General features: G+C 49.5%; 1 protein-coding gene across 1 annotated transcript in view; it reads right to left on the reverse strand.

Annotated features, from left to right (window-relative positions):
* TNPO3 (transportin 3) overlaps window positions 1–26,118 on the reverse strand; it is a 46,317-nt gene that overhangs the window by 17,566 nt on the left and 2,633 nt on the right. Inside the window, exons 2-10 of the mRNA XM_084808923.1 lie at window positions 10,358–10,558; window positions 10,025–10,098; window positions 9,307–9,463; window positions 6,984–7,127; window positions 5,202–5,377; window positions 3,362–3,500; window positions 3,031–3,177; window positions 1,391–1,498; window positions 845–936 (exon numbers count right to left, since the gene is read on the reverse strand). Coding sequence (XP_084665049.1) covers window positions 845–936; window positions 1,391–1,498; window positions 3,031–3,177; window positions 3,362–3,500; window positions 5,202–5,377; window positions 6,984–7,127; window positions 9,307–9,463; window positions 10,025–10,098; window positions 10,358–10,558 — 1,238 coding nt within the window. The remainder of the gene's footprint in view (window positions 1–844; window positions 937–1,390; window positions 1,499–3,030; window positions 3,178–3,361; window positions 3,501–5,201; window positions 5,378–6,983; window positions 7,128–9,306; window positions 9,464–10,024; window positions 10,099–10,357; window positions 10,559–26,118) is intronic.

The following is a 26,118-nucleotide window of genomic DNA, read 5'->3' on the forward strand; positions in this document are numbered from 1 at the left end:
CCCGCATTTGGGACTCGCAGCAGATACGCTTGCCGGGCACCCCAGGTCTCCCCTGGAATCTCATGCCGGGAAATCACTGCACACAGACACACTGGATTGAACAAGACTGCGGCACAGTGAGAAACACTTCCATCAGCCATTGAAAAAGGCTTTCATGCCAATAAAGGCACAATGCCCATTTCTGAACCTCCAATTTCCATTCTTTTTTTTCGAATTTCTCTCTGCAACTGGTCGTTTTGGTCTGATTTTAACAGCTTACTCCATTGCTCTGTTTATTATCTGCTGTACCAAACTGCTACCAAGTCTTCAAGAAGAGACATGGTTTTAAAAACACACACAAACATGTACCAGGGCTAGAAACATTTTTTTTTCAAAGCTAGGAAACTTGCATGCCAGTCTTTCTGGGCTTTCCCTGCTCCAACTCTTCTAGCTGGGTGTTCCAAACTTTTTCTGCTGTTAAAGAGGCAGGCTCATTAAGGGCCCCTACCTTAAGCAACATCAGTGGTTAGCAAGAAGATTGACTGGCGGGCAAAGTCCCTTGCCCCTTCTCTTCCACCAGGGGATCCATACCCGAATGAGGCAGAAAGCTGCAGACTTCCTGAGAGGGGAACTGCAGGCAACGCCTGAATGGGGCAGCCCATATTTTTCAGGCAGTTTCCTCCTGAGCGAGCTGAAAGCTCCTTCTAAGCCACTAGGAAAGTCCGGGGTGCACGAGGGACCAGCAGGGAACCATCCCTGGGCTGAATCCGGCCTGCAGGCTACTGGTTGCTTCCTGGGGCACGTATGCAACGTAGACGCCAAGGGGCTGAGCCCTGCTGCCCCGGGAGGGCCCCCCAGTACTCACTGGTCAACGCTCTTGGCTATCGAAGCCATGATGAAGAGAACGGCTTCCGTCACTTCCCAGGGAGGGTTGCCCTCTTTCAGGGTAGCGTAAAGCTGTGAAGGAGAGACTGTTATCAGCCCAGCTGAACGGAAGAACAGTCAGAGCTTTGGCTAGGAGGAGAAGTGGTGCATGAGGGAGAACTAGGTATCCAAAACACTGGATTGAGCATTTCTGTATCTCCACGGAGGCTACTGTGCCACAGAGCCAGAGTTAGTAGGATGGGCCAGCTCAGAAGTGGAGCAGCTGAGGGTTCAGGGGCATCAGGGCAGCTATATTGTAATGTAATGTATACATAATACTTAGAGCCAGCAAGAGGGCTGGAGCTCCAACAATGGCCCACCAGCAACTACTGATCTGCAGGGGGTCAGGTGCACACCAAACACAGAACCAAGACCCCTCAAAATCACCCCTCAAAGTGCCCTCAAGCCAGACGGAAATCCTGGAGCACCTGTGGCAACCAATAAGCTATACAAGACCCACCCACTGCCTTTGCACCCAGCCTCTCACCTGGGCAAAACATTCCACAGAGCCAACCAGGAAAATCAAATCCTTCACGAGGTCCGACACCCTCATCCGGAACTCCCCGAAGTCGTCCGTCTCCTCGGGGATCCCCTCCTGTTAGAAGCAGTGGGGTGGGGTGTTGAGGAAGGAATCGGTGGAAACTTGTCACTGAAAGGACTCAGGCTACACGGCAAAACAGAAGTCAGCACCTGCCGATACTCTGATACATCCAGGGGTTAAAGGTTATCCAAGGCCCGTAAATAGCTTGTTTCTCTGGGTACAAGGTAGAGAGGGCAACCTTTTTCAGGTGGAGGGCCACAGTGATGGCTGGGGAATCTGACAGGGGCTACACTGGTGGGTGGGGCTACCCCACCGTCAGTGCTCAACAAGGGGGAGGTTTACCCTCCCTGCATGCCAAGACTCCTGTGCACCTCCCTGTCCCACACATGGCCCAGCTGGATTAGAACTGGGAACAGCCATGGAGCTCTGCCTACCAATCAGCTGGGGGGGGAGGCATGCAATTTAAATAGGGAGGACAGTGCATGGGGATACTCTGTGTGCACTGCCTTCCCCACTGAAATCCCACCCCTGTCAAGCCACCAGAGGGCCGTCTGGCAGGCTTGCAGGAGTGCAACTGCGCTGGGAAAGGCGGCACGGAGGAATAGGCATCCCTCCACCCAATGTCTTCCCCAGCACAATTGTGCTCCCCCAATACTGCCAAACAGTTGACTGAAGGGCCTGGGGGAGCACCAAGTCAACACCTATGGTGGATGACACGGAAGACCTCCATGGAGCCCAGGTGGCCCATGGATGGCCTACATTTAGTGGAAGGCAAAGTCCGCAGGCCCTCTCCTGCTGCTATTCCAGTTACTGAGAAAAGTATAAACCTCTTCCCCTAAAACCAAATCAAAATCACATCTCAGTATATTTTCCTTCTTCTCACAGTACTGAAGAGTGTAACTGCTGAAAAGCACTTTCCAGGCATGTTGGAAGTTTGCAGCTTTGATCTGATTCTGTTACATGGGGCAGAGGAATGAGTTAGGAGTCACACCAGGAGAACTAAAGCAACCAAAGGCGTGTTTCCACTCACACATGGGATTACAAAACTAAGTTTTAAAAGGCTCTCGCTAGTTCAGTAATTATTGCAGGTTTCATTGTAGTGTTCCTAAACAGGCAGGCCTATTAAGTAAAGCAATTCAGACTGAATCCAGTGCAAGGTGTAAAATGCATATTTGTCCCCCTGCCCCTTCCACTGCAGTGTGAGCGTTTCTTGTGCAAGTAGCACTTTGTTTTATAGGTACACTTGTTAGACTAAATCCCTCTTCTACCCTTCCTTTCCACTTCCTGTCATTTTCAATTTATTTTCATGGTAATGGCGGGTCAAGCAGACCTCTGCATGCAGGAAAGCAAAGGAGAACAGCACTTCCTCAAGGAGGAGAGGAGAGGTGAGCTCAGTAAAGCCACAAGTGTGTGTGCAAGCGAGAGAGAGGAGGCGAGAGGGTGAAGAAGGCTGAACGGCAGACTTGCAAGTGTTCCTAACCAAGGGGCAACATCTGGGGTCCACTCCCTCGAGCCCAAGGGCAAAAGCTGCAAGCGTGTTTTGCCAAGGGGGGGGGGGGACAAAGGTAAAAGGACGACAGGCTTACGTGATCCGGATCCAGCTGACAGTGCCGAGCCAGTGCGTGAAGGAGCCTCTGAATGTAGGCCTTGAAAATGCTGTGGATGACGGCGTCCTCTGTCTTGTAAAGGTGCTCCCCCAGCCGGTACCAAAAGTTGAAGGAAATTTCTACCACCTGTTAGCAGAAGAGCCTTTTAAACTGATGGTCCCCAGTCTCTCTCTCTCTCTCTCATGCAGCAGTCGCAGCCAACACCTCCACCTCCCTCAGAAGCCCACAAAGCCAAATCTCCCTGGCCTTGTAAGGAGGTGAGATGGCGCTGGAAACAGACAGCGACCAGAGGTGGGGGTGGGGGTCCTACCTCATACTGCGGGTGGCCTGCACAGATCAAGAGCAGTTCTATCGTCCGCAGATCCCCCAGGCCGTGGCCAGGAGTGCACACAATTTTATCCAGAAAGGTCTCACAGAGTTCGGTGAAGATCCGGCAGTAATTCAGAACCCTGAGAGAAAAGGCAAGGAGGTGGCCCAAGTCATAGCAAGCCACAGCGTTTTGCCACAGAAATGCTCGTCCACGATGGCAGAAGGAGGAAGGTCGTGCCCCCCCAACACCTCCTCCTCTCTTCTTGGTACCTGCAGCCACACCCCTTCCCACGTTCCCTTTGGGGAGGGGCCACCGCTGGGCCCGTGCTTTGCATGCACAAGACCCACCCAGCATGGGACCTCAGGAAGCAAGGCTAAGAAAACCCTCTGCCTGAGACTGACCCAGGAGTCCTGTGGTACACTGACATCCAGCCTTTTCTTACGGGTACTCGAGGCAACGTAGATAGGATGTCTCCCATCCAGATCAGCTTCACTTCAGCAAGGTGACTGCACCAGATGCCTTTAGACCAGGGGTGCACAAGCTTTTTGGCCGCAAGGGCCACATAGGATGTCTTGCTGGGGTGTACATATGTGCGCATCTCACTCCCACCCATGCCCCAGCAGCAAGAGATCTTGCAGCAGCAGCATCTGTTCCATGTCACAGCATCAAGGGGCTGAAGCCCCTGCCCACCCCCAGCTGCTAAACCCCATCGCCAAAAACCCAGAGAGGAAAAAACACTCCAGGAACGGGCTCTATGTTTCCCCAGACTGTCCAGGGAGCAGGTAGGAAACCTTTAAACATGGATTCCTAGGATACTCCAGGGATGCTCTAGGAATGAGGCTTCTGTGACAGGAACTACAAAGCCTGTTTCTAGAGTGTTCTCCCCACCTCTTTTTTCAGTGGTGGCAGATGCTGGGGACACCAGACATGGCTCAGGGGGCTGCACCTTTTGCACCCCTGCTTTAGGCCATAATCCTGGCACAGCACAAGGCAACTGCGTATGTTCATATATGCATATTGCCCCCTGATTCTCCTCAAACCCATCCTCTCAACTTGTCTGTCTCTCTTACACACCAGTCCATCCAATAACAAAGTGATGTCCTCTGGAAAGGGATTGCACCACCCCTCTGTGCTCTACAGCACCTAATGCACCTTTAAGGCCAAGTGTTAAGGTGTGGATGATGTTGTTACCTTCCAGCTCACATGGGGAGCCTCTTTGTGAAATTTACAATATAGAACTGTCAAACAAAGAACTCTTCAGGGACCTGCTATTCTACCAAAGGGGAAACCAGATTTGAGCGTATCTAGTTAAACACTAGAACAATATAGTTAAACATCAGAGCACTCATGACTGGGGTTCTTCAGAGGCAGAGGGTCAGGAACCCTCTTCCCAAGGAAAGAAATGATGCTTGAAACTCAAGCCAGGATCAAAGACCATAAAATGAGTTCCAAACGCCCATGGGGGTTGGGGGTTGTGTTCTTAAACAACAGCTCCTCTCCCATCCCAAGAGCAAAGCACTTTTGAATCAGAGGACTTCCAAAAGCAAACGGATATGGCACAGTGAGAGGGAGGCAGGCAGGGACGGAGGGAGGGAGGCGGGCAGGCGGGGAGAAGTGAGACAAGTCTGCTGTTCAAAGTCCAAAATCCATGTGGGCACACACCCATGTCCTCAGGAATACCTCTTTGGATCCAGGCCTAAATTTAAAAACAAAGAACACTGCGACTGAGACCAGAAATTCAGCACAGATGCGCATTCGACCTTCACTCTCCTGAATTTGTCAACGCCAAACACTTCCCAGAAATTGCTGTGACTCCAGGCAGGGCCTCTTGGCAACTCACTTGTCCAAATCCTCACGGGCCACGGCCATGTGGTAAGCTGTCTCCAAAGTCAGGACCCCCTGGAAGAGCTGCAGTGCCAGGGGCAGGTTGGTCTCCACGTTCTCAATGGCGTAGAGGGCAGAACAGACGCAGTCTGAAGCCGCTTCGTGCAGGTTCGACGATGTCTTGTCCTGTTGCTGAAACCCACCAGAGAGGGATCTCACTCAGCTCTTCCCTGGTGGGGTCTCACCCAACATCTGGCCTCCTGAGCTGTGCGTTCCCCTCCCTGCCCCCTGCCCCAAAGAGTACTGGACTTTGTCATCTACACTTTCCTTCCGCTGTGACCACTACGCAGCATCTGTTTAGCATCCCAGCTGATGGACGAAACACAGAAATGAGCAAGACACTGCTCAAACAGCATTAGATGGACAAGACTGGAGGAGAAGGGGGTGACAGGGCCTGAAAAGGAAGGAAGAAAGGGGAGGGGGGTACGAAAGCATCAGGTGGCACCGGAGGAACAAGCGAGACAAAAATGGTCCAGGAAAGACGGTGTGGAAGAAGAGTCTTTGGCAAAGGGGAGAGGCTCCTGAAAGGGTGGAGAGGAAGAGTGACAAGTAGAAGGAAGTTGGTGATGGAACACTTCAAAATGCATGACAGGATTCTTTGGAGAAGCCACAGAGAAGGAGTCGGTCGTTGCCCCACCCCCCGGACACCTGCAAGACTAGCACACTCAGGGTGGCAGAAGCTTTCATGGGTTAAAGTTCACTTGGATGGATGCATGATGCAGCCGTATCCTAAGTCAGGAGAGAGATACACAGCGAAACACATTTGGCGGTGGGCAGGGGAGAACCACCCAGCTTTGACCCAGGAAGGAAACACAATCTGTCCCCCTGTGCATCTCTCTCCCACAGCTTACAAGACCCCTTCATGCATCCGACAAACCTTCCAACGCGATACACTGAAGTTCAAAATCCAAAGGAGGTTTGTTACTAATTGTTCGGTGTTAGAGATCTGGAATAGTCCCCCCGCCTTGAAGCTGAAGCCTCAGGCGGAATTTGGAATATTGTGCAACTTTTCTGATCTCTGTTATGATCTGACAGTGGTGGAAAAAGGGGTGGGGTTATTGCTCTTTGCTATACTGGCCTTCTCACCCAGCCACAAGGACCAACATGACCAGGGACAGAGCATTAGCTGCTGTGGAGAGCTATGAAATCTGCAGAGAGATAGCTCAGTGGATAGTTTGCTTCCACTCAAAGCAACTGCACTGGCTGGGGATGGGAAGAATTAGATCTTCCTAGTCAGACTGGAAGAGACAGCGGGCTGCTGGGGAAGGGAGAGGAAAGAGCAGCCTACCCTGGAGCCGGGGGCCTCATCCAACTGCAAGAGCCGCTGGAAGACATCTGCGGAGTAAGCTCTTTTCTGCACTGCAAATGCACTGGGGGATAGTGGTGTGTGTGTCCGCCCCACCTCCCAGGAGGGTGGGGAGTGGACTAGATGGCATTTGGGTTCCTTCCAACTCTTGGATTCTACTGGAGTGGGGGCTATTCCTTGCAAATTCTGTGTGCACACACTAGAAGAACACACACAGCTGTGCAGACATCCGCACATTTGCATTCAGTGGTTGATCAGATCCAAGTACAACACTGGATCATCCTTGGTTCAGACCTGCCCCCCAAAAGACCTTTGCAACAACTGGGGGTGCATTTAAAGCCTCCCCACACCATCCTTACTCCCCAGCAATGAGCGCCTGGACACGTAAATCAGGCTGTCCTTCAGAGAGCTTTAGGGTCCCAGAAAACGCACCAGAACCTCAAAGAGCAGCGACAGTAACTTGCTGTTGGCCATGAAGGTGCTGTCGAGGACCCCCAGGTTGAACCAGCTTCCCAGGCAGCGAAAGATCTTAATGAGCATCTTCTCGTCATTGCCGGCCTTCTCCACACAGGTCACCTGCGGCAAGGAGGAGGAAGAGCGGCGCTTAGCTCATCTCAAACAATGCAGCCAGCTAACACCTTTTGGCGGCGCACGCGCGCTCTTGCTTGTGGAGCACTGGCTGGTGGAGGGCTGATGGGTGGAGAGGCCAGACAGCCTCTTTTCGTCCCCTTCAGTTCTTTGAGGAAGTCTAGGATTACTCCACCCATCTCTGGCCAGACCAAAGACAAGAGATAAGAAGTGATGGGGGATCAGCCTCTGAGCATGTGCGGAGCACCTTTCCCTCCACATCTGGCAACTGCAACTGTGCCCACACACTTAGAATTCAGGAGGACTTCTTTCCAGGACACACACAGGCCCACAGCCCCCTCCTTCCAGAATGTAAGTGCTTCCTATCATCTTGGGAACTGTGCTGAACATGCCAACACGTCACCTTACAAAGCTAGACTGCTGCTGACACAACCTTTTGTTTGACAACACCTGAAAACCGGCTCCTTGATGGGAGTCCAGAACATAGGAATTGGGAGGCTGGGAATCCAGAAGCAAAGAATAAGGAGGTGACACCCCTCCCACTCCCCTCCCTCCGTCATCGCCTGTGCTGCGTCAAATTTAAGACCATCACTCTTTGGGGAAACAGACTTTCCTCTTGTCCTCTGAAAAGGGCCAGGCACATGGATGGCATCATGGCCATCACCTAAGAAGCTGACTTGCGTGGATTTGCGATACTGCAGGATGTCAATGTTTGTAAGAACTGAGCTGTGTTTGCTTCAGCTTTATCTTATACTCTGAGAAGGAATTCCCTGAATAGAATGATTCACAGTTTGTAATATCGAAGCCTCTATCATCCATCCGTGCGCATGTTTGCTTGTCCAAGAAGAGACAGCATGGGACCCTAGGCCAGCCTTCCATAACTTGGCACCCTCCAGATGTGCTGGACTACAATTCCCATCACTGGCAATGCTGGCTGGGGGTGGTGGGAAATGTAGCCCAACACATCTGGAGGCTGCCAGGACCAGAGAGAGAATGTGCCTTTTCCCTCCCCAGGCGACACTCTGAGGATGTGGAATACTGTCGGTTGTCATGACTTCCAAGGCTGCCAACCCACATGCGCCCGGAGCGTGACTCCAACTGTCAGCTGCTGCCGAGAAAGAATTCCGGATGAGGCCTAAGCGGGCTGCAGTGTACTCTGAGATTCACAGAGGGATCGTGTCAGGAGAGAGAGAGAGAGAGAGAGGTGTCAGTCAGTGGCCAGTTATTCCTGGGAGCCTGAGTGACCTGAAAGTGGGGCCTCAGCAAAATCTTGCAGAAAGAGATGAAGCCCCATGCTGAGCTCAGCTCCTTCGCCTCCAGAACAGACCCTCTGCCAGCTTAGTCAAACACTGGGCCTGGATCACTGCAGCGCGTCAGCAGGGGAAGAAGCCTCCCATGTCCCACAAGGCTGAGGTGCTGGGGGACAGACAGTACTCATCTCAGTCACAGTCAGAGCAAATCTTTAGGGAAGGCTGCTGCCATTTTGCCCATGAGGACAGAAAGCTTTTGTTGCTGGATCCACTACAACATTATATCAACCTTCCCCAAGATGGCGCCCTCCAGATGGGTTGGATGACAACTCCCAGCATTCCTCAGCCAGCTGGGGAATGCTGGGAGTTGTTGTCCAACCCATTTGGAGGGCGCCATCTTGGAGAAGGCTACTTTAACTGAAGAGTTAAAAATGTATCCACTCCCTTAGTTAATTGATGGGCTAGCGATTTGTTAATTGATCAGGAAACCGGCATTGCGCTTCCACCTATGTCCAGATTGAGATTCTCCAGGCTAACTTAGCACCATGGGGTGATAATACAACATGCTGCTTCTGGCTGTCTGCTCCCAGAGTCCAGCAGCTCAAAAGCAACAGGACCATTTTCTTCAGCAGGCAGCTTTATCACAGACATACCTCTGACTATCCCATTTTAGGCTCACAACAACCCTGAAAGGTAAGTTAGCTTGAGAGTGCGCAACTGGCCCAAGATCACCCACTGAATTTTTGGCTCGGCAGAGACTGGAATCAAGATTTCCCCCATCCAAGTCATGTCCAATTCGAACCTCTACGCCCCACTAGTTCTCAAGCCAGGTCTCCAAGCCTCTTCCTCTCCCGACATCGTCTCCCTGCTTGCATTTGGGGTGAGGGTGGGCGGGTGGGGTTTCACTTGCAACTCACCAGCAGAGAGATCACCGTGCTGGAGTAGTAAGCCAGGTCTTCGATGATCTCCGTGCGGCGGTTGGCCCCAATGCGCAAGGATCGGCTGTGGACCTCTTCCGGCAGCACCGTCAGGATCTCCAGTAAGAAGGGCAGCGACGTCACGTCGTTATTGTACCTGAAGCCCCAGGATGGGGAAGGAGGTAGAGAAAAGGCTATGGAAGGGGGGAATGCCAAGCGTGCTGAACATCAAAGCGAGAAGAGCGCCCCAAGCAGCAGGGCCCTCATCGTCTGCAGACTTCACCTTGGAGCGTGAAGCAAACGGCAGAGGATATTAGGTCTCCAAAGGACAAGACAGGCCTTCTTATAGGAACGCAGGCAGTTGTCTCGAGGTACCCAAGCTTCTCGCTCAAGGTGCCAGAGTGTGGCTTCCCTCACTGGACACAAGAGCCTGGGTGAGCGCAAGCCCCACACAAGAGTGCGCTAGAAGGGTGATAAATAGATTTTGAAATAAATGTCATGTGTCTGTCTCAGCAACCAGAGCTCTGGTGCAATCCTCTGGACTGTTTTTAACTTAGCCTACTTTCTTAATGTCTTGCCTCCAAAGGAAATCAGGATTGGACCAGCACGGGCTGCTTCACATTGCCGACATACAACCACTTGCAAAACCATTACACACTATGAGGTTCAATCAGCTTGTGAGAAAAGGAAAGCAAGATCCAAACACTGCGTGACTTACTTTTCGACCAGTGTGTGTACACAGCCCTTCCAAGAGGCCATCTGTAGGGCAAGGTCTGCTATGGCTAACGCAAGCTGCAGAGTGGAAGAAGGGAAGGCGAAGGTGAGGGCTTCTGGCAAGAGTTCAGCCCTCCTGGTGAAACCACACCGGCTCCCAGCCCTGCTGTGTCAGACCGGACCGGCAGCCAGCTTTTCACAGCAACCGGACAGACACCACCAAGGAAGTGGTGCCGTTTGGTTAGCGACCATGGCCAATCGGTCTTACCCGGTGGTTATCATCCCCCATGACGCCTGCTTTCCACACACACCCCGGAACACGGGCCGTGCTGCTCACCTGGGTGACAATGACGGGGGACATGTCCTTCAAGTTCTGGATGTGGGAAAGCAGCGAGTCCCGCAACGAGACATGCGAGTCCGTGGGGAGCTCGTAGAATGAGGTCTGGATTTTCATCTTCATGGTTTGGGCTGCAAAGTAGCACGATTCCACATCCTGTCGGATTTGCAACAACTGATCCGAGATCTCCCAAGCATGAACCTTAAAATGCAAGGGGGAGGGAGAGAGTGGAACAATGCCATCTGTATGCCCTGGCCGTAGAGGTGCCGAGAAAGTGGTAAGTCAGATCCAGGTTTGCTTACAAGGAGACTTTATTGAGCACTTACAGCGCACAGGCGTACCCAATGGTTGGATCAGACAACAGCTCTGAACAAAGAGCTGTGCTGCAAGATGGGTTTTATATCATACATGTTATTCAGGCATAGCAGTGAGGTAGAATGACAGGTGCAAGCATCAATCACAGTTCATTTACAACTTTCCCAGCATAGCCTGACAGTGCTTAGTAACGTAGTTGGCAGAAGCAAGACTATCCTAATTTTCCCAGCACAGACACCTGTAGCTTTAAGATAAACAGGGCTTCACTCTCCGGCACATCCTAGGCTCTGATAAGATACACGGTACCAGAGCTGATTAGCATGGAATGTGCTGAGAGGGCGCTACCCGGCCTTTGACTCATCTTACCAGCCGAGAGACCCACTGCAAGGAAATGCAACTAATAATGAACCAAAGCAGAGAGCATTATGGATCTGTAAAACTACTGTTAGTAGTTACAAGCCCGGGGCCCTACACTGTCAGGCCGAGAGTGGCAGAAATGGGGTGAGCATTTATCAGGGGCTTCAGAGAGCCTGTCCTATAAATCAGTGTCACACGGAAGAACTAGGCAAGGGCTTCCCAGATCAACCAAAAATCATGGATCAGGACTTTCAGGAAATGCAGCTCCTAGTTAGTGCAGGCACCAGTTATCGCAGTCAATGATTTCACTCAAAAGCAAGTTTCTAGTTCTCAAGATGGCACAAAAAGCCTGAACACATGACTAGTTGTGGGCTCATAGTGAGGTAGTATCTTGCAACTGGAGAGCATCTGTGGACACATTTGACCCCCTGGGCAGGACCTGTGCAAGGGCCTCTGTTCGCAGACATACAGTTGCACCCTTCAGCGGAATTCTTGTCAGGAATGGTGCTGGATCAGCCAGGCTAAGGATGGAGGGAAGGGTTTGCCTTTTCTGGCACAACAGTGCCTCCAGGTGCAGCACTTTATGTTCCCCATAGCCATGAATGGCAGCCATTCACCTTCGACAGGTGAAAGTAAACAGACTCAGCTTAGGCATGTAACTGGAAGGGGAAGGGGGGACCCTGCTCTCTGCCCCAGGTAACCCCAGTGACCTCAGCCACTGAGAATCGAGCCTGCTCCTGATGGCGTGGCCCCACCTCTTCCTCTGCATCATCCCACCCTGGTTCTTTTTTTCGTCACACTAGAGTGAGACACAATGTTGGGAACTGAGTTTTAGACAGAGATAAAGCACTTTAAATTGCACCAGGCTCAGGTTATATACAAACATTTCTCCCAAACATGGCTCCCAAAACACTTGCACATCACTTGCAACTCGGTGATCCCCAACTCATACCTCTCCCTTCCCCTCTGCCCATCGAAAGGTGCCTCGCAAACAGTAATTCACATGGAGATCATCAAGCTATTCAGTTAAGCAGCTTGCCAGATTAACCACTTACGTCACAGATGGAGGTTGAGTTGGCAAGAGTTCTTGCAGACTGGTGGTGAGTTTATTTATTTACTAATAAACTCCGTACACTTTTATCTACAGGACCATTCTGGGCACCAACAGGGATGCTTCTGCCCTGCCCGATGCGCACCTGCACACACGCTAGACAGAGGCACGGCCAAAGCCCCTTGCGGTACGATGCCCTGCACAAGGTCACTGGAACATGGGAAGATGCCTCTTGTCAAGTCAGAACTTTGGTCCTTTTCGCTCAGCATTGTCAACATGGACTGGCAGCCATGGCTCTCCAGGGTTTCAGGCAGGGTTTTTCCTAGCCCTACCTGGAGGTGCTGCTGGGGACTGAACCTTCCGCATGTGAAGCAGGGCCTTGACCACTGAGTTATGGCCCCTCCCAGGGTCTTGGGAGAAAGATTTCGAGTGTCTCATTTTGACACTTCTTTTTTTCTTTTTCTTTTTAACAAATAGCAATTCAAACATGCAGCCACAGAACATCCCGACCTGGAAAGGGCTTTCAGGTTAAAAGCCAAACTAATTCAGAGCAGCACATCTTTCCCGCTCTGCTGACCTTGGGCAAAGGGCAGCTCAGGCCCTGGGCAAGGTGCCCCAGGATCCGCCTTGGCCGTAGCGCGGGGAAAATCCTAAATGGACGACTGTGTGTATTCATGGCACTGGAAACCAACCCGATCCAGAACGCTCAAGATGGAGTTCCCCAGCCACCAGCCCTGCAGTATTACAGCTGGGCTGGGAGCTCAGCTCAGCAGTAGAAAGAGCAGTTGCTTGCCATGTGGAAGGTCCCAGGTTCAGACCCCGGCATCTCCAGGGAAAAGGGGCCCATGTAATAACGGGGCTGCAAAAGGAAAAGGTGTGCAGAGCTGCCAGTCAGAGCAAACAAGACTTGGCCAGGTGGGCCAGCCGCCTGACTCGGTATTAGGCAGCTTCATCTCTTCAACTGCTGTAAAAGGCTAAGATGACAACTCCAGGCCATTATTTATTTATTTGTTAACATTTCTATACTGCCTTATCTGCTAAAAAGCTATCAAGGCAGTGGTGGGCAACCCTTTTCCTACGGAAGTCAACCAAGGGCCAGAGCCAAGAGTGGGTAGAGCATGCGCACTCCCCCACACACTGCATCTCTCTCTCTCCTTCTCTCTGTCACCAGGACATGCCCCAGCCTAGAGATGTGAACATCTAGGGGGGAAAAACCCAGAAAAATATTTAGGGGGAGGGCAGGAAAGAACTGGAAAAATTCAGGAAAGAAAATTGTTTTTTTTCCCCCCAGGGATTTTTGGAAATTTGCGGGGAAGTAGTTCCCCTCCCCAATTTTTTCTATTCCCCTCCTCTGCCCCCAGGATTTTTTCCGAAGCCTTCACATTTTTACCCCACTCCAAGGAGTCGGGGGCTTATCGCTGACCTCGTGCGGCATCTTTGAAAAGATTTGTTACATTTTGGGATGATACATTCCAAGATAATATTTGCCCTCACTCTCTTTTCATTAATATGAAGTTGATATTTTTTGAATCTACTGAAAGGACATTGTATCACCTTCAACCGATTGTACAAAATGTAATAAAAAAAGAGAGGAGCACAAAGCCCAGGACAAAAGGAAGAATCTCCATCATCCGGCTCTACCCCAGAGCCGGCAAGGGGTGACGGAGACACGCCGGCTTCTCTGCCTCTACTGAGCTCCATGGCTGGAGCAATATCGGGCGGGCAGGGGCATCAGCAGAGACAGCATCCTGGGGAAGCAGCAGCCGACACCCCTCCATCTTGGGCCTTTCCCAAGGCACAGGCCAAGCGGAGAGGGGAATGAGCTGCTGCTCCTCAAAACCACACACAGCACCTTGAGTCAGCTGCGCCAAACACTCCTGCCCGAACCACTGCTCTGTTGTGAGGGGGAGGCCGGGTGCGGTAGGAGCATTCACTGGGGACTGTGAGTCAGATGAAATTGGACCGTGGGCCACCTCCTCTCCCGACCCAGAAGGAAATGCAGCCTCTTCGCCCAGATAAAAGTCGTCAGTGGCCTTTCAGCTGTTGCAAACCCTGTTCCTTTGTGGCTAGGACAGTTGTTTGGAAATCCACCCCCGCCCTCCACAGAACATTACAGGGATTAGAGAAAGGTTCCTTTCCCATCTTCCCTACCCACATGAAGGATCCTCCTGGAATAAACAACAAACGCTGTTGTTCAGGCAGGCATTTGGGGTGGGTTAGGGTATTTTAGAAAAAGTTTTTATTGTAGAATTTTATTGTTTTAAACTGTTTTTATTGTATGTTGTACATCGCCCAGAGTGGCTGGGTGACCAGCCAGATGGGCGAGTAATACATTTAATAATAATAATAATAAATGTGGTTTTGAAGGAAAAGACAAGGGCAAAGTGCCTCACAAACAAGATGGGGGGAGTAGAGATTTCGGGCCTTCCTGCACATTTGCTTTAGCAGACCTGTCTTTTATTTTATCGCATCCAACCATGCGGCTTATCGTAAGGTTGTCCTTCTGCAGGGGGATGCACTTTCCCAGCATCCAAAGCAAAAGATTTGAGACCTGAGTTTTGCTTTTTTTTCTCCTTCCTCCCAAGCCATTTTCCTTTTATATCATGCCTTTTAGATTGTAAGCCTAAGGGCAAGAACAGTCTTATTAGTAATCTCTTTCAGCCATTCTGGAAGCCTTTTTGGGCTGAAGAGCAGGGTAAAAATGCTGTAAACAATAAACCAACAAACGTGCAATTCTTGCCCCAGAGTGCATGTTCACTCTGGTTGCGCCAGTGGCACAGACACTTCACGGGCAACATTTGTGATGGACCTGGTGATGAGCTGCCCCCCAAGCCCCTCACCCCAGGCCATTTGGCTTTATTTTCTTTGCAAATCTTTTTAAATCTTACACACCCAATGTATGAAACTAGGGCAGGAGTGCTCATGTGGCTTGCCCACCTCCCATCACAAACATGGCAAGCTATCAGGTTTGGCCAGGATTCGCGCCCCCAAAGTATGTGCTAGTGACCCCCTTGGTGAGCAACTGAAGGAATGGCAACCTTCTTCCAGGTGCCAACCTGGGCCTCTGACTGCACTACAGTTCACCAGGCACCAGCTCTGGGGCTCAGGACCATTTCCTGCTCCTGGGACACACGGACGGGCTCATGACCTCAGCTCTCCTTGATGAATCTGGCCTGCCCACTTGACGGCAGCTTTGGCTGTTCCTGACCTTGGTCTTTCTGGCACTTTCTGCCTGTGACTGCGCTGCTTACCAGGGTCCAGCTCTCACTGTGCCACTGACACTACAGCCACGCCTGCCCAGCAACCCAGCCCCTGTTCTGCAAGAGGCTGCTGTAGCAGCACTCATGTTCAGGACAGGATGGATTCAAACTTCAACCAACTATACCTACTCTCTCCCCCTGGTAACATCCTCTTTGGCCTTTTGGCTACTATAATACTATAGGGAAAGTCTGCTCCCTTTCTCCTGTGATGGAGCACTTTTTCTTTCTTGAAAAGAAATGTCAGCACATTTTTCAAATCCACTCTCTCTTTCTCTGGAGCAAAGCTGTTATATGCCACCCAGTATTCTTCCAACTCCAGGTAGGACGTTACACTGTTGTCATCAAAACGAGGGGGTGCAGATGTAGCTGGCAAGCCCGTGCTTGTAAAAAATAGAACAGTAAATTATATGCACTGCCAGATCTGCTGCCTTTTAATGGTACTTCAAGATCCACCATTGAAGGAAGTTGCCACACCATGCCTACTGGAAAGGCCAGCACTGCACCACGCAGAGCTGGACACACTACTGAGAAACACTACGATTTCCCCCCATCTTTCCAACACTACAAAAAGGTTGCTGGCAGATCTGAAATGCTCAAGCAGGCAAAGAAAGGCAGCATTAAAGATTCGAACCTTGGTACGGAGATGCAAACTGTATTTTACTTTGTTATTTTTAGGTGGTCCTTGGACTAATTCGATAAATTCTGTTCAAACAACTCTACAGACAGAATTGAGTGCCCCCTGCTTAAAAAAAAAGGATCGTTGACTTGAAAAAGTTTGCAAGAATCACCATGGGAAGTTGACTTGGGGCAAACAAGTTTGCAGAAGCTATTTACAGAGATTGAGCTGAAATACTGATGAGTTCTCAGACAAGGTGGCCTTGCATTAGAAACCCAATTCCCAAAGCTACTGTTAATTAGCAAAAATTGTACTCAGGGGAGCAGGGGGAGAGCAGAAATCAACTGCACAACCCAGAAATGTATTTAGAGTCCAGAAAGCAGTCCGCAGCCCCACTCCAATGACCTGGCTGCATGTGGCCAGAAGGCCAGGATGTGCTGGAACACCAGAGGCTGTAGCAATTTTTACCATGCTGCTTGTTGGGAGAGCCCAGGAAATGTTTAGTTAGATGTTTCCCCATATCTCAATCTGCACTAAACACAGTACATGTAGAAGCTCTGTTGGACAAGGTAGAGATGGCTAAAGTCCCTGTATCCCAAGCTTTGAGCTGAACAAACAGGAGGGGAGGGGAGGCAGGCAGCTGGAGAGGCCTCGGTCATCATCCATAAGAGACCCTTTCAAAAGTTTTTAAATGTCAGCAGAGATAGACCACGACTCAGAAGTATGAGTGCTTGGAGGAGAAGAAAGCAATATTGAAAGTCACCCAATGTAGCCTCCAGAAGAGAAAGGGACTGTCATCGACCCAAGTGCATTTGAAGAGACACTCAGCAGGTTATGCGTCAGAGCTGGCTTGTCAAGAGCTACTTTGTCTAGTTGCCCTGGGCAAGTAACAATTGAACCTATGGCCCAGTATTGTCTCTGCCCACTTGCAGTGCCTCTCCAAGAGCTCACAGAGGGAGGTGGCATTTACATCACCTGCTGCTGGAGAACCTTTGACCGACAGAGTTATTACAATCCTAGATCAGCCCATTACATGTATAATACTTATACACAGCATACAAAATTATACAGAAAATCAAAAACAGTAACATGGACCCAGAGTATTTGCCTGGTGGAATCGTACTGCATTACTAAAAGTTTTCAGCAAGCACTAGCACCTGCACAAAGCCTGGCCACCTTATCTGTGATCTGAAAATCCTGATCAGGAAGAAGAACATAAAGATAAAATTCATTTGATCTGCCTGGTGTTTTTGTAAAATAGGTATAATAAAAGCATGATGAATTTCTCAATAAAAAGAATATAATAAAACATGCCCAACCATTTCCACTTCCCCTCCATCACAAGGGGTATGGAAGTTTCTGATATCTTCCCTCTCAAAGCACAGATGGGAAAACATAAAGAGCTTTCACATAAGGGCTTTTCTAAATGTGGAGATTGTTAAATTGGTCAAATAATTTGCAGGCGCAAGTACCTTACTCACAGAGAAGTGGTATTTAGTGACAGAACATAAATAGTTCTTCTGCATCCCATATCCATTGCTTAATAGTTAGTTTGGCTTTAAAATATCCAAGGGCTATTAAGCTGCCAGTTGTAAGCCCATACTTTTCACTGGAGATGCCAGGGACTGAACCTGGGACCGTCCGCATGCATGCCAAGCAGGGGCTCTGCCACTGAAATAGGGCAGCTGTCTGTGGCTCAGGTCAAGCACCCGGAGGCCTCCAGGGGATCCATCAGGGGAGCTATACAAAATTTATTTATTTCATTTCTGTAATGCCCAACAGCCGAAGATCTCAGGGCGGTTCAAAACTTGAACGGCGCCTACCCCCTAGAATTCGTGCCAATGAACTGGCAGCACTGCTCAAAATAGATTAACGGCACCATGACAAGAAACGTCATGAGAAGGCTTTCTGAACAGTCTTCCCAGGCTGCCACCCTCCAGATGTGCGGGACTGCAACTCCCGTAATTCGCAGCTACTGGGAATTGTGGTCCAACATATCTGGAGGGTGCCAGGTAGGGGAAGGCTGTCTGGGCCAAGCCATAGGCAGCTGCCAGAGATGGGCAGGGAGACGGAGCCCAGGAACACAATGGAGCCAGGCAAGGCCCCAACCCAAACAGGAAGGCTTTTATAGTCCTTCTTGTCCAGGAGGGCCCAATGGGCAGCCTGGGGGGGCAGGGCCACTCCAGAGTTTGAGCATACTTCACCACCCAGAAGATGCCCCAAGCAACTGCTCTATGGCTCACCACGCGGGGCAGCAACACGCCGAGGAGCTAAAGGTTCTCCATTCTAGGCGGGGAGGTTCCTGGCAAAGCCTTTCAAAGGGTCGACCACCTTGAGCACTGCCATTTTGGGGAGGAAAATAAAAACAAACAAACAAAGGTTCCTAAGGGCTTTTTAAACCTTCTTTTGTTGCAGCTGCAGGAAATTTACACTTGTTAAATAGAGCAAGTACCTAATCTAGACAAACTTTTGGGCGATGTTATCTTCTTCTCCACAGTCTGCCAGATTTAATGTGATGAGAGGGATGGGGGCCAGGAGCAGGATACCCCAAACTTACTGAGAGGACAGAGGAGGACTGAAAAGTCCTCTGCACAGCAAAAGCGCCACAAGCAGCCAAAAATGAACTGAAGGAGAATCTGTTTGCCTGGGAGCACTGGCCTCTGTAAACTGGAGAGCAAAACAGAGAACCACCCACCTTCCTGCTCTTCCTTGCAGTGGAGAACACCTCACAGCGCTGTTGCACACCCCTTTGCGCAGGAGGGACACAGAGCATGTTATGATGGTACTTGTAGAAACTGAGCACCGCGGCACACTCCCCATAATTGTGTTAAAGGGTCCTCCAGATGTTTTGGATTACAACTCCCACAATCCCTGCTGGCTGGGGCTTATGGGAACTGTAGTCCCAAACATCTACAGAGCAACAGGTTGCCTGTCCCCAGGTAAGGGCAACTGCAGAGCTGGTGAATGCCTCTGCCACTGACCCTCTCTGAGGCCTACCTCGGAGATACCCAGGGTCTGGCCTGTACCACTTCAGACAGAAAGCTCTTCTATACAACAACTAGCAGATCAGGGGAAAAAGCTAGGACCACGTTCCCTGACATGCTGGTTTTCTATTCATAAGGATTTTATGTAGTGATGTCCCCCCATATGGAGGAGTGTTCAATCATGTGAGCCCCCACCCCATGCAGCGTGAACTGGTACAGCCCATGCCTGAGCCTTGTGGAACTGTCTCCCTGGCTACATCATTCACTGCTCAACGCCAAAGGCATCACGAAAGCCTTGCCATGCCGTCCTGTCCTGACAGGCCTTTCAAGGTGTGCCTCAGTCACCTGCTGCGGATCATCCCCCTCTCTTAACGTGGCTGCTGGTGCTGCTCCACTTTGGTGGAGCTGACCGGTTTCTGAACTGGTTTGTTTTCTAGGTGCAAGGAGCTATTTTTGTAGGGAAAACATTCTAACAGGCAAACCCTGACCTGCCATCTGAAGGGGGAGCAGTCCGGGAAAAGTTCCAACAGACAATTCTTCCGACTGCAATATCTGGCCTCCGGGCTAAGGCAGCCATCCCCAAACCGGTGCTCTCCAGATGCGTTGGACTACAACTACCAGTTCCCCCCAGGCACCTCTGTTGGAGACTACCATACATCTATGTCAAGAGCACCTTTCATTCACCACCAAGGAATGGCTGCCTGCTCTCATGTTTGGAGCTAGGAGAGAAGGCTGACAAAACATTAGCCCTAGCAACAAGGTTGCTGAAGCGGGCATGAAGCAGATTTCTACTCCTTGGCTGCACGTGGGGACTGGTTGCCACCACCACTTGCAACCTGCTTTCTCCACAAAGCTTCTTCCTGGAATCCTCCCCTCCTCACCCGCAATCCTTTGCTGCAGAGGTGAGCTACCTTTTCAGCCCTAAGGGTTTTATGAATAATGCTTGCTGCTTTATTACTGTAACATTTTATGAATGTTAATGCTGTGAGCTGTCTTGGGAGGGCTTCTGCCCTGAAAGGAGGCCTAGAAATATTTTAAATAAAATAAATAAAGGGTGGGAGCTGTATACATGTACACATGCACACACGGGCATGCACGAGTCACCATTGAAACAAAATCCCGCATACCCACCCCCTCAAAAGATCCCCTCAAAAGATTAAGAGTTATATAAATATACTGAAAGGGGTGAATAGAATTCAACCTTGGGAACAGAATGGAATTTCATCCTTCTGTGTTCATGTGTGTATTCTAAGGAAACCCTCATTTGCCTCCTGATTCCCCAGAGTGCCAAGGCCCTGTGCAAGCATCAAATGCCCACAGAGAAAGCATAAATCTGGAGTTGGATGGGCTTGGTTTTGTTTTGGAAAACCTACACGCTAGGTGAACACGTGAAAGAGGCCAGGCCAAAGCCGGAAAGAGAGTACAGCAAATCAAGGAAAGTGAGTTCTTAAGAGACAAGCCCAGTGTCTTGTTTCCTTATAAATGGAAACAGGATCCCTCAAGTAGGTCAGTGCCCTTACCAACCCTCCGGCTTGCACCGACAATCAAAGAGGAAAGTTATAAAGAAACTCCTGCTTTGCACACCTTGTAAATGGTTTGGTGGCATGTGGTGTCAGGGAGGGAGCATGCTAGAAGGTGATTAAACACAGGAAACCAAAGGCAGTCAAGACAGGAAACCACCCATTTTTGTTGCAGCACATTTTGGCCCTGGGGTTGCCACTTATCCCATATTTCAAGGCAGATGGCCCCTGGTTCCTGATCACCGCCATGGCCATGAAGAACTAGATAAAACAGCAAGAAAGCACTCTTCTGTTTCTGAAGTTCTGATAAAGCACTGCACTGGTAACTGAAAAATGATCTGACCAAGTCAAGTTCACACCAGGCCTGGAATGAAATGATTAACTACACCTTGAAGTAAACAGCTTCCCTCCAGACAGTCTTGGAGATCCAAAACCGACTCTGACACTTCTCAGCAAGATAGACTAAATCAGCCTCTCCCAACCTGGTGCCCTCCAGTTATGTTGGACTGCAGCTCCCATCCCATATTGGCTGGAGAAGATGGGAGCTTTAGTCCAACACTGCTGGAGGGCACCAGGTTGCAAGAGGCTGATTTAGTCTATTTAGTCCACAGGACCTTGGCACTCTGGGGAATCTAAAGCAGAAGGAGCGGAAACATCCAAATCCGGCACCAGAGAAACTACAATATTTCTTTAACAGAGAAGTAAGATTAGTCGCATTCTGAGGATGCCAGTAGGGTCCCACATTCAAGGTGCAATTGCAGCAACACAAAAGGACTAAGCCCATAATGCCTAGCACATGTAACTGAAATAATTGAATCTCCTTCCCCCAGTGACTCCTGCCTCCATTTCTCTCCCCTGCTCTGCTGTCTTCCCTGTGCTGTTTGCTAAATTGTAATCTCCTTAGGGCAGGGACCCCCATCGTCTCACTCTTTGTAAATCATCATATGTACATAGCTGGCACTAGGTAAACAAAAAGGTACATCCCACTGAAAAAGGAGAACATCTAAGAGTCCAGCATGACCCAGATAGTTTTGGACTTGGATGAGGGAGGGCAGGGTTTAGTCTTGGACAAGCAAGTCTCTCCGTCTCACTCCTCAAGCTATTAGATGAGGATATAGGGCCGTTGCGGGGATAAAAACACCTCAGCTGTCCTGCTGGGACAGCCCAACAGCCAACTTAGCTCAGCACTGTTTTTACATACTATTAAATGGAAAACACTGCAAGGAAATTCACAAGAATACGACAGCATCCACTCCCCCATTGCTTATACCAGCATCAGGGAGTTGAAGAGGAAGACTGTTGCAGAATAAGGTTGCTGCATTTTTAGCTACTGTCTCCAGCAGTGACTGACTGACAGACCTGTCCCTCGCACATTTTGTATAAGCCAAGCTTCCTCGACATCGTGGCCCACCAGATGTTTTGAAATACAATTCCCAACATTCCTGATGCATCCCAGCATTCCAGGCTGGCTGGGGCTGATGGAAGTCCAAAACAGCTGGAGGGTGCCAGGTTGGGTAATATGTTCCATGAGTCGATATTTCACGGGACAAAAGAGGGATCATAACATTCTCTGCACAGCAGAAGCGTTACAGAATTGTACAAAGGAAATATACCCAGCAGAACAGAAAAGGATCCATTTACCACAGTCAGCATATTATTCATGTTTTAATTTTAACCACCCCACCCCACCCAACACAGTAGCAGCCATGTCGTTCTCGCCATGCAAACATGGGCGCGTTTACCTTGCTTCCCCTCAATCAGGAGGACAGACCTCGTGCGGGATGACAGAGCTGGACCTACCACGCAAACAGCCCTTCTTTGATTGCTGAGCTCCTTCCATGCAGTGCCCCTCTGCTCCGTTTTTAAAGGCCACAATCCACAGTGGCTTATTGAGACTTCCTTCCCAGTGTGAAGGGCTCCATTCCAATCTCGGCTTCCCTTACCTCAGTTTTACTCTTCTAACAACCCGGTGGATAGGCTGAGAAGGAACCATTTGCTTACACTCTGCAGCTAGTTCCAGTGACATCTTGGAAGAAAAGATCCCTGAGGCTATGCTTACGGAGTCACCCCTAATGAAGAAGAGAGTGGAAAAGTGGAGCCTCAAAGGTTACGCAGACTTGATCTAGTCATAAAGTTGATAGCCTTCGGCAAGCTAAAGGCACATGGCAGTCTGTCTCAGCAGACCCTCTTAGAAAGTATTACAGGACCAGGTAATAAAGATTCTACATCAGCCTTCCCCAGCCAGGTGCCCCGCAGATGTTTTAGGACTACAGCCCCCACCATCCCCAGCCAGCCATGTCATTGACTCTGCTGGCTGTAGGTGATGGGGGTTGTAGTCCCTGGAGGGTGCTTGGTTGGGGAAAGCTGTTCCCCATCTTCAGTGGGAAGCCCATTCCAATGCCCAGACAGACTTCTTAGAGCAGAGGTACGCAACCTTTCTGGGCCATGGTCACATTTGACAATTTGAAAAACTGTCCTGGGCACCACCACAAAATGAATACTGTGGGAGGTGTGGCAAAGGACATGTAACCTGCCCAAAAGACAGAGTACAAGGCGGAGGTGGCGGCTGAGCCCCAACATGCTACACAACTCCTCTGAACCCACAGTTTTCAGTACAAACAGAAACCTATTTCACAACAATCTTAGCTGCAGGTAAGAAAATGGTTGGGTTTTTTAAAGTGGCAGGGTGGCACTTTAGTGGGTGCCAAGAAAGGTGTCTGGGGGCACCTTGATGCCCATAGGCACCACGTTGCCTACTCCTGTCTTAAAGGTAAGGTATTTGTCCCAACACAGCCAGAAATGGCACACCTGCAACTCAAAATCTACCATAACTTGTCCTCCAATGATTCTAGCCAGAACAACAACAACAAAAGGAAGCAAGCTCACTCTCACCATTTTGTGACTGCCTGTTGGAGAAGGGAAAAACAAAAGCACCTGGTTGCCATCTGCTCCTGAAAGTTTAAGGCTGGCACCTAAGTACTGAAGTACTTTGTCAGGTCTCTAGAGAGTAAGGCTCCCAAAGAAGTAAATGTTTCCGGATAAGATACTTTGAAAGTTCAGAACAGATCTCTTAGAACTGCTCTCTCAGCACAAGGACTAGAGACTTGTTTGTAAAATGAACAAAGAGAGCCTTAGAATGTCCAACGTGATGAATGAGGATGAAGATGGTATCCGATACATTCAGCTCAGTTTTGCAGTTACATTACCAACCCTGACCTGAAACGTTGACCATTTGTCTGTGTGCCACAGGGCAGGCAACTCAAGTGGAGCACCACTTGCTGGACGAAATCATTGCTCACCCAGGACAGGCGAGGCCAGGACAGAGGCAGAAAGTTAACATGCAAGGTGGCCACTGAAGCCTTCCCACTCAGCAGCAGACAGCGAGAAAGACCAAGGAGACTGAATGCACAAGAAGGCCCTCGTCTGGACAAGCTGCACCCACACATCCCGCTCAAGTCCTCCTCTTCAAAACCCGGGTCATGGCAGCATCCACAGACATAAGTGAGAGAGAGTTCCAGCTCCAGACAGCACATTCTTTAACCTGCCTGATCCAAGGCTGGAAAAAATATTTCAGATTCCGAAGACGTAACTCTCCACAAGACATAGTTGGGATTTTAACAGCTCTACTTATCACTGTCATACTGACACACAAAGACATGAGGCAATTAATCTCCAACACAAGGTGGATGCCTTGCCTTGTGCCAATCACTCCCTCTGCCTACCCTACATCACAGGGTTGTTGTGGAAAAAAAGGAGGGGCCATGCATGCTGCTCCAACTTCATTGCCCAAATAAATTTGTCTGTTGGTAAGGTGCCAAAAGACACAGTTATTTTTGTAACACAGACAGCAAGTACCAAGCCTAGGAGACCGAAGCTGGACAAATCGACATCTTCCCTACTCTTTGCACGAGAGAGATTTGGACAGCCTAAGTCAACCTTCCGCAACCTGGTGCACTCTAGATGTCTTGGACTCCAACTCCCATAATTCCATTGGCCATGTTGACTGGGAATTATGGGAGCTGAAGTCCAACACATCTGGAAGACACCAGGTTGGGGGAAGCCTGGCCTAAATCCTTCAGCCACGAGTTATTTTGAAAAGTAACATGGCAATCTTGGGATCTGACCACTGTCTCAGGACCCCAATCTCACACCCGCAGTATCCATAGTTTAAATGTAAGAAAAGCCAGAGTGAGCATTTCTGAAATAAATTAAACAAAATAATGTACTCTAAAATGAACTCGCTCTTTTTTGAATAAGAAAGGTGTGTTATAGGCCTGGTATTATACATTACACAGCAATTTTGAGTTTGGAAACTGTTTTACTTTCTATTCTTGGGATCAACGGGCAGCCCTAGTTGATCTGGCCCTATAGTTACCAACCCAGAGGCTAGAGAGGTGTGAGGAGGCTATGCCCATAATATTTCAATTGCTTTTTAAACACTGGTACTTTTTATTAAATAATTTCATAGCACTTTTAATTGCTTTGAGTGCTTAATAATTCTTTATTGCTTATTGCATTTTATTGTTTATGAATTTTTACTGTGAGCCACCTTGGCATTTTTTATATTTATATCAGGATTATATATTTTATATTAGGAAAGATGGTATATAAATGCTCTAAATAGAACAAAGTTAAAAGTATGCTGGGGGGGATATTGTGGCCCACCACCCTCAAAGCAGTCCTTAAAGTAGTTCTCCAGTAGAACTAGTTGCAGACCAGCACTTTGGGACCAGGTTACCAGAAAAATCACCTTCTCCTATACGAGCCTGCCCAGGTTTTAAGATCTTTGGGGAGGCCCTTCTTATAGTACACCACCTCCAGAGGCATGTTTGGTGGCAATGCGTGAGAGAGGGCCTTCTCGGTGGCTGCTCCCAGGCTGTGGAACTCCCTGCTGAGGGAGGCCAGGTTAGCTCCCTCTTTGCTGTCCTTCTGCTAGCAGGCAGACCTTTTATTCAAACAGGCTTTTGGCATGTAAAACAGATCTGTCTTAATTGTGTTTTAATGCATTTGTTTTATTATTTTTTTAATCAAGTGTTTATTTATCTATGATTGTAAGCTGCACTGAATGCCATTTTCTTGGTAGAAAGGCAGGGTACAATTCAAATCAAATAAATAAATAAAACTTTTGTTGTTCAGTCGTTCAGTCGTGTCCGACTCTTCGTGACCCCACAATGATGCTGAAAGGTAGGTCACTTCTTTAATATAACTTCTAATGCTCTACAATAGTGAGAATGGACCCATAGCAGAGGCTGGGCTTGAATACAGGTCTAACTGGCCCATGCCAGTTTTCAACTATCTTAAGACATGGGTGGGTGTGGCTCCCAAGAATGCACCCATCTATCAAAATTCCCATATGGAAGCTTACTTGCTCCACCTCTGACTACAGAGAGAAGAATGTTATATGGCAGCTTTACCCAACCTAGCACCTTCCAGATGGGTTGGACTACAATTCCCTGCAGCCCCCAGCCAGCATAGGTGGCTGAGGGCTGCTGGGAGTTGTAGTCCAACACATCTGGAGGGCAACAGTTTGAGAAAGGCTGCTATCACGAACGAGGAACAATCCTTGCTCAATCTGTTCAGAGTTTCCCAGTGTATAAGCCTGCAAATCTTCCGATGAAACCTGTCAGTCTTGTCTTAGAGATTTACAGCTTCTCCAAG

This window comes from Heloderma suspectum, chromosome 7 (assembly GCF_057233095.1).
Source record: "Heloderma suspectum isolate Gila_16-S chromosome 7, 16-S_ref, whole genome shotgun sequence".
In the NCBI taxonomy this organism is placed as follows: Eukaryota; Metazoa; Chordata; class Lepidosauria; order Squamata; family Helodermatidae; genus Heloderma; species Heloderma suspectum.